The 15,658-nt window shown below is 42.6% G+C and overlaps 1 protein-coding gene across 1 annotated transcript in view; it reads left to right on the plus strand.

Annotated features, from left to right (window-relative positions):
* The window catches only part of cfap43 (cilia and flagella associated protein 43), a 129,607-nt gene that overhangs the window by 27,559 nt on the left and 86,390 nt on the right, over positions 1-15,658 (plus strand). The window contains exons 6-9 of the mRNA XM_063071432.1: positions 1,720-1,882; positions 6,098-6,219; positions 8,088-8,219; positions 9,399-9,515. Coding sequence (XP_062927502.1) covers positions 1,720-1,882; positions 6,098-6,219; positions 8,088-8,219; positions 9,399-9,515 — 534 coding nt within the window. The remainder of the gene's footprint in view (positions 1-1,719; positions 1,883-6,097; positions 6,220-8,087; positions 8,220-9,398; positions 9,516-15,658) is intronic.

Here is a 15,658-nt window from a genome sequence, read left to right on the forward strand (position 1 = left end):
GCATAAAGCAGAAAGTGGGGGGGGGGTGGGGGAGGCAAAGATGTGCTTGGAGCTGGGATCTTATTGGAGGTGGCGAAAGTTTCGGAGAATTAAGTGCTGGACATGGAGGTTGGTGGGGTGGTAGATGAGGACAAGAAGAACCCTATCCCTGGTAGGGTGGTGGGAGGATGGGAGAGAGCAGACATGCGTGAAATGGAAGAGATGCAGTTGAGGGTAGCGTTGATGGTAGAGGAAGGGAAGTCTCATTCTTTGAAAAAGAAGGACATCTCCTTCATTCTAAAATGAAAAGCCTCATCCTGAGAGCAGATGCGGCAGAGACAGAGGAACTGAGAGAAGGCGATGAACATACATTTCTCAAACTTCTGGTAATGCCCCCCCCTTCACCATTTTCCATCCTCACTTAATCTCCTTGCCCGCACATCACTCCTTCTGGTGTTCCTCCCCCCTTTTTCTTTCTTCCATGGCCTTCTGTCTCTTTCACCTATCAACTTCTAAGCTCTTGACTTCATCCTTCCCTGTCTAGGTTTCACCTGCCACCTGGTGCTTCTCTCTCCCCTCCTCCCACCTTTTAAATCTGCTCCTCAGCAATTTTTCTCCAGTCCTGCCAAAGGGTTTTGGCCGGAAACGTCACCTGTACTGAGTTCCTCCAGCATTTTGTATGACATACAATATTGTGTCTTTGGAAGAAAATATGGAAAATCCTCCACAAATAATAAAAATTTACAGATCTGGACTGAGTGAGAAGCTGACAGAAGTCACTATTAGTAAAGAATCAGAATCAGATTTGCTATCACTGGCTTGCTTGTTGTGAAAATTGTAGTAAAACATGAAAAGAAATAGTACAGAAGAAATGACTGAATGGTGATGAAACCCTGGACCTGGTGGCCTACTTCATAAGGTTTTGAAAGGTTTGCCTTTGGAGATAGTCAATGAACTAGTTAGAATTTTGCAAAGTTCTGTTGAATCTCCAATAGTTTCCACTGACTGGTAAGTTGCAACGTCTCTATTAAATATTAGAGAGAAAACACAGGAACTATAGACTAGTTAGTAGTAGGAAAAGGAGGAGCATCATTTATTAAGGAATTGGTAACAGAGCCATTATAAAATAATAATTAGATTGGGAAAATTAAATATGGAATTATAACAGAAATTACATTTGACATTTTTTCTGTGTTTCTTTGAAGTTGCATTTAACAGAACAGATGAGAGGGAACCGCAACATCTGCTGTATTTGGTCTGCAAGATGTCATATAGAGGTTACAAAACAAACGAGTTATTGGATACTAAATACCTGTGTGGGTTGAAGATGGGTTAAATAATAGAAATAAAAAGGTGGGGATAAATGGGTTATGAATAGCGGGATTTTGCAGGATACACAGTGCAGGAAGTTAGGAGTTTCCATTATTTATGCTGTGGTGGCAAGTCTAGACTCAACTCCTTTAAAGATCACTACATCATAAACTAAACCAGTTCCTAACCCAATCTTGTCCCCAACCACAAACACCTCCTAATCCCATTTCTAACTTAAATCCTCAGTATGTTCCCAGTCCTCTCCAGAATGAAGCCAAGGTTTATTATTAGCCTTCAACATAATACCATCAATCAGGGTACAGTAATCTATCGTATTTCTGAGTGCCCAGAGGAAGCCAGAAAGGAGATGTGTAATGGCTGATGGTAACCAGGGATGCTTTCATTTTTAATTCCCTCTCTCATCTCAAGCCACAAGAACTCCAGAAGGCAGTGGTCCAACCCGTATCTATTTGCTGGACTCCAACCTCCGATTTATATGTCGGCTGTGAAAAGGGGCATCTTTTACAGGTGGATGCCGAAATGCATAACGTTGTTTTACTGGGAATTCCATCCCTTGAACAGTTGTCCGATGGTAAGATAATATGCCTAATTATTTTTGGAAATGGACATTATGCTCATCCTATCCATAAAATCTAACCTGGGCTGGGGCTTAATGTTTGAAGAATATTTATTTGATCGCACTCTCATCTCTGTCTCTAAGCATTCATACTCCTTTTTACCTATTTGTCTTTAGTTATCAGTATTACTGTGCTATCTCTGAAACTTTAACTCTTGCTTTTACATTAAGCTCTTACTATGTAACCCTGCACTCGCTCTGTCCTCCCTGGAAAATAAAACACAATGGTACAGCTCAGGAACAGGCCCTTCAGCCCACGGTGTTGCTCCTAATTCAGATAATGGCACCTAATCCCTGTGCCCACACAATGCATATATTCTTCCATTCTCTGCAATATCCATATGTCATATTAAGAGCCTCTTCAATGCCTCTATTATATCAGCTTTCACCATGCTTGGCAGTACATTCCAGGCACTCACCATTCTCTGTGAAAACAAAACTTAGACCATAAGACATAGGAGCAGAATTAGGCTATTTAGCCCATTGAATTCTGTCATGGCTGATTTATCATTCCTCTCAACCTCATTATCCTTCTCCCTATAACCTTTGACATCCTTACTAATCTAGAACCTATCAAACTCTGCTTTAAATATACCCAAATGACTTGATCGCCATAGCTGTCTGTGGCAATCCACATGCTCACCACTCTCTAGCTGAAGAAATTCCCCCTTATCTCTGTTCTAAAGGAATATCCATCTATTGTGAGGCTGTGCCCTCTGATCCTGGACTCCCCCACCATAGTGAACATCCTCTCTACATCCATTCAATCTAGGCCTTTGAATTTTCCATAGTTTTCAATGAGATTCTCCCCTCATTCCTCTAAACTCCAGCGAGTACAGGCCCAGAGCCATCAAATATTCCTCATACATTAACCCTTTCATTCCTGAATCATTCTTGTGAACCTCCTCTGGACCCTCTCCAATGCCAGTACATCTTTTCTTAGCTATGGGTTCCAAACATGCTCACAGTATTCCAAGTGCAGTCTGACCAATGCCTTATAAAGCCTCAGCTTGCCCCAAATATATTTCCTTTGAACTTTCCCCACTGATCTTAAATGCATGCCCTCTGGTATTAGCCATTTTAGCCCTGAGCAAAAGATACTGGCTGTTTTATAATCTTATAAACTTCTAGCCACTGCTCAGTCAGAATAAGACCTATCAACTACTACCCTGTGTCTTCAATAGGTAAGCCAATTCTGAATCCAAATGGCCAAGTCACTGGGGATACTATGCATCTAAATCTTCTGGATGTGCCTCCCGTGTGTGACCTTGTTACATACCTTAATAATGTCCATGTTGACAACTTCCATTGTTGTACCATCATCGATCACCTTTATCATCTTCCTCAAGAAACTAAACCAAGTTAGTAAGATGTGACCTACCCACACAAAGCCTTGCTGAGTGACTTTAATTAGACCATGATTTTTAAATGCTTATAAATCCCTAAAAATCCCCTCCAGACTGAATCTGAGTATGCTTAGAATTCCCCCAAACACTAAGTTGTAAAGTGTTTTTTTTTGTGTTTTTTACTTAATTAGTCACACAAGCTTCCCGGCATGAGAAAGCAATCTGGGAAAACAATACTGAAGCTAACACAAGAGTTTTGAGGAGCAGCAAGTGACCCTCATCTATCTTTGAGCAAATAGCTTTGCATTCAAAGCAGAGTGAGAGAGATATTTTTAAGGTGTCCACTAACTTGAGGCATAAAGCAGTATGTTTTGTAGTTGACAATGCTTCATTTTTGTGGGGATCTTGCAAAAAGGGGAGGTTGATTGAGTGAAATATTGACCAGAACATCAGGAGAAGTTCTTCAATTAATACTGCCAGCTCCTACACTGATATATTAAACCTCCATTTAAGTCTCACCTGCAATCCAGATGCACCGTTTACCTACATTGCATTTTCCACACTGTTGTTTTCAGGGTTCATGATTGTTTATTGTCATTTTTCAGAACATAAGGGTAAAGGAGAACAAAATGACTGTTACTCTGGATCCGATGCAGAATAAAAGAACATGTGGTCGATGTTTAGGGATCTCTTACGGGATGTTAGGGATAAATTTGTCCTGGTGAGGAAGATAAAGAATGGTAGGGTGAAGGAACCATGGGTGACAAGCGAGGTGGAAAATCTAGTCAGGTGGAAGAAGGCAGCATACATGAGGTTTAGGAAGCAAGGATCAGATGGGTCTATTGAGGAATATGGGGAAGCAAGAAAGGAGCTTAAGAAGGGGGCATGAGAAGGCCTTGGTGAGTCGGGTAAAGGAAAACCCCAAGACATTCTTCAATTACGTGAAGAAAAAAAGGACGACAGGAGTGAAGGTAGGACCGATTAGAAATAAAGGTGGGAAGATGTGCTTGGAGGCTGTGGAAGTGAGCGAGGTCCTCAATGAATACTTCTCTTCGGTATTCACCAATGAGAGGGAACTTGATGATGGTGAGGACAATATGAGTGGGGTTGATGTTCTGGAGCATGTTGATATTAAGGGAGAGGAGATGTTGGAGTTGTTAAAATACGTTAGGACAGATAAGTCCCCGGGACCTGACAGAATATTCCCCAGGCTGCTCCACGAGGCGAGAGAAGATATTGCTGAGCCTCTGGCTAGGATCTTTATGTCCTCATTGTCCACGGGAATGGTACCAGAGGATTGGAGGGAGGCGAATGTTGTCCGCTTGTTCAAAAATGGTAGTAGGGATAGTCCGGGTAATTATAGACCAGTGAGCCTTATGTCTGTGGTGGGAAAGCTGTTTGGAAAAGATTCTTAGAGATAGGATCTATAGGCATTTAGAGAATCATGGTCTGATCAGGGACAGTTAGCATGGCTTTGTGAAGGGCAGATCATGTCTAACAAGCCCGATAGAGTTCTTTGAGGAGGTGACCAGGCATATAGATGAGGGTAGTGCAGTGGATGTGATCTATATGGATTTTAGTAAGGCATTTGACAAGGTTCCACACGGTAGGCTCATCCAGAAAGTTAGAAGGCATGGGATCCAGGGAAGTTTGGCTGGGTGGATACAGAATTGGCTTGCCTGCAGAAGGCAGAGGGTGGTGGTGGAGGGAGTACATTCAGATTGGAGGATTGTGACTAGTGATGTCCCACAAGGATCTGTTCTGGGACCTCTACTTTTCGTGATTTTTATTAATGACCTGAATGTGGGGGTAGAAGGGTGGGTTGGCAAGTTTGCAGACGACACAAAGGTTGGTGGTGTTGTAGATAGTGTAGAGGATTGTCAAAGATTGCAGAGAGACATTGATAGGATGCAAAAGTGGGCTGAGAGGTGGCAGATGGAGTTCAACCCAGAGAAGTATGAGGTGGTACACTTTGGAAGGACAAACTCCAAGGCAGAGTACAAAGTAAATGGCAGGATACTTGGTAGTGTGGAGGAGCAGAGGGATCTCGGGGTACATGTCCACAGATCCCTGAAAGTTGCCTCACAGGTGGATAGGGTAGTTAAGAAAGCTTATGGGGTGTTAGCTTTCATAAGTCGAGGGATAGAGTTGAAGAGTCGCGATGTAATGATGCAGCTCAATAAAATTCTGGTTAGGCCACACTTGGAGTACTGTGTCCAGTTCTGGTCACCTCACTATAGGAAGGATGTGGAAGCATTGGAAAAGGTACAGAGGAGACTTACCAGGATGCTGCCTGGTTTAGAAAGTATGCATTGTGATCAGAGATTAAAGGAGCTGGGCTTTACTGATGAGAGGTGACATGATAGAGGTGTACAAGATAATAAGAGGAATAGATTGAGTGGATAGCCAGCGCCTCTTCCCCAGGGCACCACTGCTCAATACAAGAGGACACGGCTTTAAGGTAAGGGGTGGGAAGTTCAAGGGGGATATTAGAGGAAGGGTTTTTACTCAGAGAGTGGTTGGTGCATGGAATGCACTGCCTGAGTCATTGGTGGAGGCAAATACACTAGTGAAGTTTAAGAGACTACTAGACAGGTATATGGAGGAATTTAAGGTGGGGGCTTATATGGGAGGCAGGGTTTGAGGGTCGGCACAACATTTGTGGGCCAAAGGGCATGTACTGTGCTGTACTATTCTATATTCTATGTTCTAACACAATAAGCATTTAAAAACACAATAAATATGAATATAAAAGCAATCCTATAAAGCACAAATTTTCTTACCCTGTCTAATAAAGAAACCTTTTGTTCTCTCCCTCGTTTAGGTAGGATGGAAAAGGCAGAAAAGTTGGTGTCAACAGTCAAGCTGATCACGTATTCTAAGTTGCAGCCACACACCGTGAATACCTTGGCACTTAACACAAGGGGATTGTTTACAGCAGGAAAGGTACATGTTTCAGATGGTGACAACCACTTGCCCTAGGGCCACTACTCCTGTACCAATTGTACCTCAGCACCAGTGAGGTTGGAAGTACTGGGGTAGTCAGAAGTTGCAGTTAAGAGGGGGACACTTCAGGAAGATAGTCTGTCTTTACAGGACAGGAATAATTAGGCTTGAACGTGATCATGTATCCCAAAAAGTAACGTATTTGATTAGTTGTTCCTAAATCATGTTCCAAAACTCCCTGAAGAATCTGACTTCCGATAACCTAGTTAATGCTTGGATTATCCCTGATTAGCCCCCAATTCCAACATAGGTAAAACATTAGGATCTACTGCCAGACTAAAAGTGCTTTGTCGTTATACTGTGAGACTGAGAATGCAGATGTGAATGTGAGCAGCACTGACAGTATCAGTTTGCCTGAATGTGTGTTTGAGAGACACTGAGAACATTTCAGTGAGCGAGAACAGGTTTAGAATTGGGTACTGGGCTAAATAATCAAAAGTTATCGGGGAACGAACTCAGAACTGTCCAACTCGAATGTCTATATGGTGTATAGGGGAACGAAACCTCAGAGGAGAGGAAGTTTTCTCTGTTTCAGTCTTATATCAACCCATGAGTCATGAGGAAGTTTTGGCTTTATCTGAGTATCTGAGTTTTCCTGGAACTTGTCTGTTTCAACAGGACACCCGGGTTCACACATAACTTGTAGTGAGAGGTCACAGTAAAGGTCAGAAACAAGTCTGGAATGAAGTTATAGTCAGAAAGATGCGGGATGGAATAGGTCTTTTGGCCATCAAGTCCATGCTGACCATCGACATCCACTTACACTAATCTTTCTCCCTACGTTCTATTAACATGTCCCACCCCTCACCAATTCTAAGTTAGAAAACTCTGCAGGTCAGCTCCAAACTTTGAGGGTGACTGTGTGAGCCCCACTTTACATCAGTTAACCTGTGCTTTTGTACTTCAGAACATGAGAGAGATGACAGGCAAAAACCTTCCTGTCACTCACCAGCCACATCACGTCAATGGAAAGATCAGGAAACCAACCTGCATCGTAAGGTTTATAAATCAGGGAGATGTTCCCCAGTATGTCCAACATAATTAGGGGAATCACGGAATAGGGGATTGACACAGAAGCCTGCTGCAGAGGTGAAAGTTCAGCTACGAGCATACTGAAGAGTATACAAGCCCGAGGGGCTACATGACTGAATCTTGCTTCTATTTCTTGAGTCAGTTAACACTGCCTTCAGCATCTTGTTTCAACAGGACTAGCTGCCTCTTGGCACTGCCAGCCCTACTGTACATGTTGCATGTATTATATTCAGCCTGATAAAGAAATCTAGTGTGTAAGGGTGTCATGTTAAGGGTGAATTTGGGATGGATACTTCAGGATCTCTCACTTGGTATCAGACCACATACCCCTGATCCCCAATATTCCCCTTCCCCTTGCTTTTATTTGCTCCCCACTCCCGATATGTTGGGGTTAACATCAGTCCTCTGTGTGTACGTGTTAATAACTAAATGTGAACATCAATTTCTCTAACTTCCAGTAATTTCATCCCCCTCCCCTTCTCTCTTTTTCCATTCCCCATTCTGGTTCCTCTCTCTTCTCCTCGCTCGTTTATCACCTCCCTCTGGTGTCCTTCCTCCTTCCATTTCTTCCATGATCCATTAGATTCTTTTCTTCTTCTGCCAGTTAGCTCTAACATTTGTCACAACCCAGCTTTTCAATTTATCCCCCCCTCCCCTACCCACCCACCTTCTCCCTCACCTGGTCTCACCTGTCACCTGCCAGCTTGTACTCTTCCCCCCTCCCCTCATCTTATTTTGGTTTCTGTGCTTATAACTAAATGTGATGCATTTTTCAGGATGGAAAACTCTACTGCATCAAAGTCAAATCACAAACTCTGGAGGTTGAAGAATGCTGGTCTACGAATACACCAATCAGAAATATCACATTTTCAGCGGACTACAAATCCCTGCTCATTGCTACAGAGGAGGTGGGTGGCAGCCATCTTCTGGTTTCTCCTGTCACATGTGGTCTGAGCTCAAGCACCATCAGTCATTCCTGAACTACAGCCAGAACCCTTTGTTACTTCCGTTCTGTTCGGCTGGAGAACACTGTAACTTCCCAGCTTTCCATGTCAATCTCACTCACTCATGCAAAAGAGTGACTCCAGTTTAAATTCTACTTGTCTTCCCCCTGTGAAGTCATTCCACATCTCCTTCACTCCTTCCCTTTCTTTCATAAAATGCACCACAGTAGCTTAGCGGCTAGCACAATGATATTACAGCTTGGGGTGTTACAAAGTTCAGAGTTCAGTATTGGGGCTGTCTTTAGGCAGTTTGTACGTTCTCCCCGTGAACCACTTTAGTTCTTCTGCTTGCTCCAGTTTCCTCCTGCAGTCCAAAGACGTACCATTTAGTAGATTAACTGGTCATTATCAATTGTCCTATGATTAGGTTAGCATTCAATAGGTCAGTTGCTGGATGGTGCAGCTTATTGGGCCAGAAGGGCCTGTTTTGCATTGTATTTCAAAATTAAAAATAAATAAGGTAACCTCATCCAGCACCTCCATCCTCAAGTGGAACAGAGGTGTAGTGGTTAGCACAATGCTATTACAGCGCTGGGAATCAGGTTTTAATTCTCACTGCTGTCTGTAAGGAGTTTGTACATTCTCCCCATGACTGCATGGGTTTCCTCTGAGTTCTCTGGTATCCTCTTTCCATGTTGCAAGGACATACAAGGTAGTAGTTTAACTGGTCACAAGGCAAAGGCTCATTGGACCGTATTGTGCTGCATCTCTAAGTAAATAAATATATATGTTGGCTAGGCCCCAATCACTGCAGTTCTCCCCCTAAAAACTCCTTTTACAGTCCTGATGAAGGGTCTCAGCTCAAAATATCAACTCTTTATTCCTGCTGCTTCACCTGCTGAGTTCCTCCAGCATCCTTTGTGGAGGAACTTACAGAGTGTTTCTTTGACTGTTCCTTGGTTGCCAGCCTCAATGCCTCTCTTTATTTTAAATGACTCCTGGGAAGTGTTCCAGGTCATTTTAGCTCACAAACAGTTTGTCAGCTGCAGATGGGGTGCTTATTTATTGTGCAGTGTTGGGATGATGATCCTGGGGTAACTGTGTAAACTGAGATGAGAGAATTGTTCATTATTTTTCCCTCAGGGTTCAGCATACCTATATAACCCATCTCAGCAAACTGATGTGAGCACAGTCCTGAATATACACAGTGGGGACTTTGTATCAGCGGCTTTTCTGGGGAGCGGAATGGAATACTGTGTGGTAAGAGAAAGATGAGTGCTATTGGTTCCCTAAATATATCAGATATTTTTGGCTGTTGATTCTGGGACAAGAATATTTTCTCTGGGCACTGTTATCTTCAAGCCACTTGGTTGTAGTGCAAACCTGTTCCAGAGACTAATGTACTTGATCCACACTGACAGTGTGACTGAGGGAGTGCTGCATTGTCAAAACATTTTCTTTCAGAGAAATCATTCAACCGAGGTCCCACCTACCTTCCTGGCTAGTCTCCAAATATCTCACAATCAATTTTAAATTTGCCCTGGTTCCTCGTCAATATTTATCTCCCTGCCAACATCATCACAGCTAATTGTTAGTAGATGAACAGTGGCAGATATTTAAGAAGACATTTCATAATTCCCAATAAGGAAAAGACTCTGTAACTAACTAGCAAAATTAAGAATGGCATCAAATTACAAGCGACGGTACTCAATGTCAGTCGGAGTGCAGAAGATCGGAAAAAATTTTAGAAATACCCAAAGATTACTTAAACAAGGAAATAGGTTATATACACTAACAAGAAATGCAAAAACATTGAGTGCTTTTACAGAATATAAAAAGTAAGAAAATGGCTAACGGTGAGAATAGGAATGGGAAATGGGCAGGAAGTTTGAATAAGTACATTGAATTTGTTTTCATATCTCCTGGGTACGAGGATAAACTACATCCGGCTGTGGAGCATTTGCTTCGGGTAATGAGGTTACCATTAACTACAGCTACCTCCAGGTCACCCTTGGGCAAGGTGTACCATTTGTTAGCCTCCCTACTTGGGTTACAGTGAAGCCACGGAATGCAGGTGGTGGATGAAGCAGAAGGCAAGTTGTGGGTAACACAATCGATGTTTTCTGCTTTTCGGATGCTGAGCAGTAGATCCTTTTAATAGGACTATGTTCAGGGTCACCCATCTTGTAAGGACATTGCATCAGAAGCAAGCAAGGGGAAGCTACTTCTTGTATTGTATCCCAAGTACAACCATGGTTAATACATACACAAATGTAAAAGACAACAGCGTAAATGGCAGCCCACTACCAAATAGTGTGAACACCTCGCTCGGTACGGGATATCATGTAAACAGACAGGTGAGCCCGGATCGTCATACTGTCTGCAAGAACAAGAGACTGCGAATTGCCACTTGGAATGTTCGAACCCTGCACCAAGCTGGTAAGCTAGAAAACATAAAATTAGAAATGAAGAGGCTAGAAGTCAGCATCCCAGTGAAATAAGATGGAAAGGCACTGGAGTATTCCAATCAGACGACTACAGGATGATATACTCTGGTGGATATAAACATGAAAAGGGTGTTGCAATCATCTTAGACAAAGAAACATCCAAAAGCCTGCTAGGATACTGGCATATCTCAGACAGAATGATGCTAAGCAAACTAAAAGGACAACAAAACAACATCTCTATCACCCACAATGGCAAGCTCAGGGGAAGAAATTGATGCCTCTACCACTCCCGAGACAAAGCACTAGAAGAATGCAAATCACAAGAAGCCATCGTAGTCATGGGCGACTTCAATGCAAAAGCTGGTGAGGGAAGAGAAGACCATATTGTTGGAGACCAAGGATTGGGAGAAAGAAATGAAAGAGGAGAAAGCTTGTATCATGGTGTAAAACAAACAATCAGATAATCACCAACACCTGGTTTAAACAACATCCAAGAAGGAAATGGACATGGAGCTGTCCAGATGGGAACAACAAAAATCAAATCGACTACATAACAATCAATAACAGATTCAAAAACTCGATAACTCAATCTAAAAGCTACCCTGGACCAGACTGTGGAAGCGACCACATACCAGTCATTTGCAAAATGGAAATAAAGATGAGAAAATTAAAGAAACCAAAAAGATCAGAACCACTGGATTATCAACAACTACAAAACAACCCTCGTCTGAAAGCAGAATACACAATCAAGGTGAAAACCTTTTTTCAATTGCTACAGGATGAAGGAGGCAAATCTTCCTGGGACATAATGAAGGAATCCATGGTTGTAGCTGCAAAAGAAACCATCTCACTAAAAGAATGGAAAAGTAAGAAGAAATGGATACTGAAGATATAATACAATTGATGCAACAAAAACAGACCATCAAACTAAGAGACAGCGAAGATTACAAACAACTTGATAAGACAATAAAAAGAAAATGCAGAGAAGCTAAAGACAGATGGCTAAATGAGAAATGCTCAGAGATAGAAATGCTACAAATCCATAACAAAGTTGATACACAAGAAGATTAAAGAACTAACGGAGAAATTACCTTGCTCAGCAAGTGGATGCATCAAGGCAAAAGATGGCAGCTTAATTATGAACAAAGAGGAAATCCTAAACAGTTGGACAGAATATATAAAAGAACTTTTTGAAGACCAAAGAGGAGAAATGATACTGGCCTTAGAAGATTTTGGAATAGAGAAAATAATAGAAATAGCAAATGAAATCTATGATCATGGGGAGATACCTGATGATTTAAGTAAATCAGTGTTCATCACACTTCCAAAGAAAGAGGGAGCAACAGAATGTGAGTTACATCGTACAATAAGCCTGATGAGCCACATGGCAAAAATTATTCTCAGAGTAATCATGATGAGAGCAAGATGCTGTATAAAATCAGAAATCAATAAAGAACAATGTGGCTTTGTGGAAAACACTGGAACCAGAAATGCAATTTTCATGCTCGGATGATCTGTGAATGAGCCATCCAGGTACAAAAAGACATCTACCTATGTTTCATTGACTATACAAGAGCTTTTGACACTATCAGACAGCAAGATCTTCTGGAAATGCTTCAAGATCTTGACATAGATGGGAAAGATATACGTTTCTTAAGAAACTTGTACTGGGACTAGACAACATCCATCAGAATAGAAGGAGAAGTGAGTGAGTATGTGAATATCATGAGAGGAGTCAGGCAAGGTTGTGTCTTTTCGCCAGACGTATTCAACCTGTATTGTGAAAATATCTTGAGAAGTATCAAAGAACTGATAATTGGAGGTGTTACGTACCCCGTAACTGGGTTGCCAAACCAGCAGAAATGGATTACTCAGTTGGAGTCTGGATTACTAGAACTAAGAAAGTTTTATTAAAGAAACAAGCAACACAGCAATCGAAAGGATAATAAATGCAACAGTTCAGCAATGATAAACACACATGTGCACAGAATTAAGATAACAGGATCAATCAAGCTCTAACGTTGTCTAGGGGTAAATGACCAATTTCAAAGTGACACAAAGTTCAGTCCAATTTAGTTCAGTTCGCAGTAATCGTTGCCATGGCGATGGACAACGTGGGGGGGGGAGGGAGAGAGAGAACGAGAACGACTGATCATTCAGAACGGCTTCCACTCACAGACCGGCGATATTGCTCACAAACAGCTTTCGGGCGGGTCCTTTGTGATGTCACCTGAGGTCACCGACTGTGACCCCTCCTCCAGATGCGGTCGATCCTCTGCAGTGAACCCGGCACCCAAGCGAGGGTGGACACACACCAGGTTCCCGCTGATCGTACCTTTCCACCCTGTGCGTTTAAGGCTGATCCCCCGATCAGCCGTCCAAGAGCTTCCCACCGACTTGTGAGAGGCGCACCGCTTCCAGGGTCTCGTTACCTCGGGGTGTCGTGTGTGTCCTGCCTTAGCGAACCTGTCCCTTTTTATCCCCCTGCTGGGGTATCGCCTGTCCATCACTTCAAACAGTTCAGGGTTCAAAGAGGGAGCCGCTCTTGACAATAACCAGACTGATGGCTCTTTCATTAACACCTTCAAATGCTGCTTCATTGTGAGCCTTATCTCTCCCTCCCCTGAGGGCAGGTGGCAGACTAACTGCTGATGCCACTGGTGCTAGCCCAGGCCAGCAAACATCTTAATTTATGTGTATTCTCGTCACAGAGGCTATAATATAAATAACATCAGATATGCTGATGACATCATACTAATAGCTGACTTAGAAACAAAACTTCAAGAACTTCTCATGATAGTGGCAGCAGAAAGTAATCGCAGAGGCCTCTCAACCAACACCAAGAGGACAGAAAGCATGATCATCTCCAGAAAGGCAAACATCCCAAAATGTGTGATCAAGATCGGAAATACAAACATCAAACAAGTCAACAAATTAAAATATCTTGGCAGCCTAATAACAAGTAATGGCAGGTGCGACACAGATATCAAATACAGAATAGCAATGGCGAAAGAAGCTTTCCAAAAAATGAGACCATATTAACAGACAGAAAGATGAGCACGTATACTAAAAACAGAATACTGCAGTGCTACATTTATTCTATCCTGAGTCATGGAAGTGAATGCTGGACCATTTCTCCAGCAATGGAAAAGAGACTAGAAGCAGCTGAATTATGGTTCTACAGGAGAATGTTGAAAATACCATGGACCACACACACACATCAAATGGAGAAGTTCTCAGAGGAGCCCAAGCAGTTCCTTGTTTAAGTAATCTTTGGGTATTTCTAAAAATTTTTCCAATCTTCTGCACTTCGACTGACATTGAGTACCGTCGCTTGTAATTTGATGCCATTGTTAATTTTGCTAGTTAGTTACAGAGTCTTTTCCTTATTGGGAATTATGAAATGTCTTCTTAAATATCTGCCACTGTTCATCTACTAACAATTAGCTGTGATGATGTTGGCAGGGAGATAAATATTGACAAGGAACCAGGGCAAATTTAAAATTGATTGTGAGAAATTTGGAGACTAGCCAGGAAGGTAGGTGGGGCCTCGGTTGAATGATTTCTCTGAAAGAAAATGTTTTGACAATGCAGCACTCCCTCAACAATAAGAGAAAGACAACTCAGATTCCTAGGACACATCATGTGGAAAGATGAACTAGAAAAACTCATACTCTCTGGAAAGATTGAGGGGAGCAAACCTAGAGGAAGACCTCGGCTTATGTACATCAAAAGCATAGCCAGGTGGCTACACATCGAGGAAATGGAAGTCATTCAAAAAACAAAGGATAGATCTACATGGAAAACCATGGTCACCAAAGTTCACATTGGATATGGTACCTAGACAGACAGACATTTGTTTTCATAGTAGAAAGCGCCAAAAGCTTCTCAATAATAGTAGAAAATGGAGTCGGAAAAAAAAGAAGGAATAAAATAATTATTACTCCCCGCCACCAACCCCCAAGACAGACAGTACTAGCGGTGATAGCAGACTACAGTGTCTATTGTACTGTCTGTTTCCATTAAAACCATTTCACCTCACTACACATCTTGTAAGACTGGGGACAGATTGGCCTTTCATCACAATTTTACTAGGAAGTCGATCATTGAGTGTGGATCTTCAGGCTCCTGTATTTCCTCCCTAATAGTGGTAACAAAAAAAGAGGGCATCGTCAAGATCCTTAATGATGGATATCACTTCCTCCTCTCTGACACCAGTAGTGCGTAATAGCAAGCATAACACATCAAGCTGTGGGGGTGTTTCTGTCGCCTGTCCCAGTGAGCACAAGGTATTGAAGTCTACCTCTCCACTTACCCAGAACGTTGGGCAACTGTAACTTCTCCACACTTGGCTCCTGATGGGTCATGCCTTGTACTGATTGTGAGTGCTCCACACCCCCATCACCCACCCCATCACATCATCCCTTAACCCACACCCCCCCATCATGCCACCCCTCTCCCCTCCCACCCTGTCATATCTATGTGAAGCCCTGCAGCATCTGGTGACTCTGTGATCTCTGTCTTGGAGGCCAATGCCAGTTTCCTCCCAGTCCAAAGACGTACCAATGGATAGGTTAAATGGTCATTGTAAATCGTCCGTGATTAAGCTAGGATCAAATTGGTGGGTTGATGGTTCGTGTGGCGTGAAGGGTGACAAGGGCCTGTTCCACGTTGTATCTCAATTTTTTTAAAAAACGGACATCTTCAATTTCTCACTGCTGCATTCAGAGTTTCCCAGCTGCTTCTTACCAGTGCCTAAGATGGTCAGGGTGAGATGCCTGCATGAATATCGCCCAGTGGAGCTCACATCAACTGTGATGAGGTGATTTGAGAGGATGGTCGTTGCTAGAATCAATTCCTGCGGAAGCAAGGATCTGGACCTGCTATAACATGCCTATCACCACAATAGGTCTACAGCAGATGACAATCTTACTAACTCTCCACTCGGCCTTGGAT

Source organism: Mobula hypostoma, chromosome 19 (assembly GCF_963921235.1).
Source record: "Mobula hypostoma chromosome 19, sMobHyp1.1, whole genome shotgun sequence".
Taxonomy (NCBI): Eukaryota; Metazoa; Chordata; class Chondrichthyes; order Myliobatiformes; family Myliobatidae; genus Mobula; species Mobula hypostoma.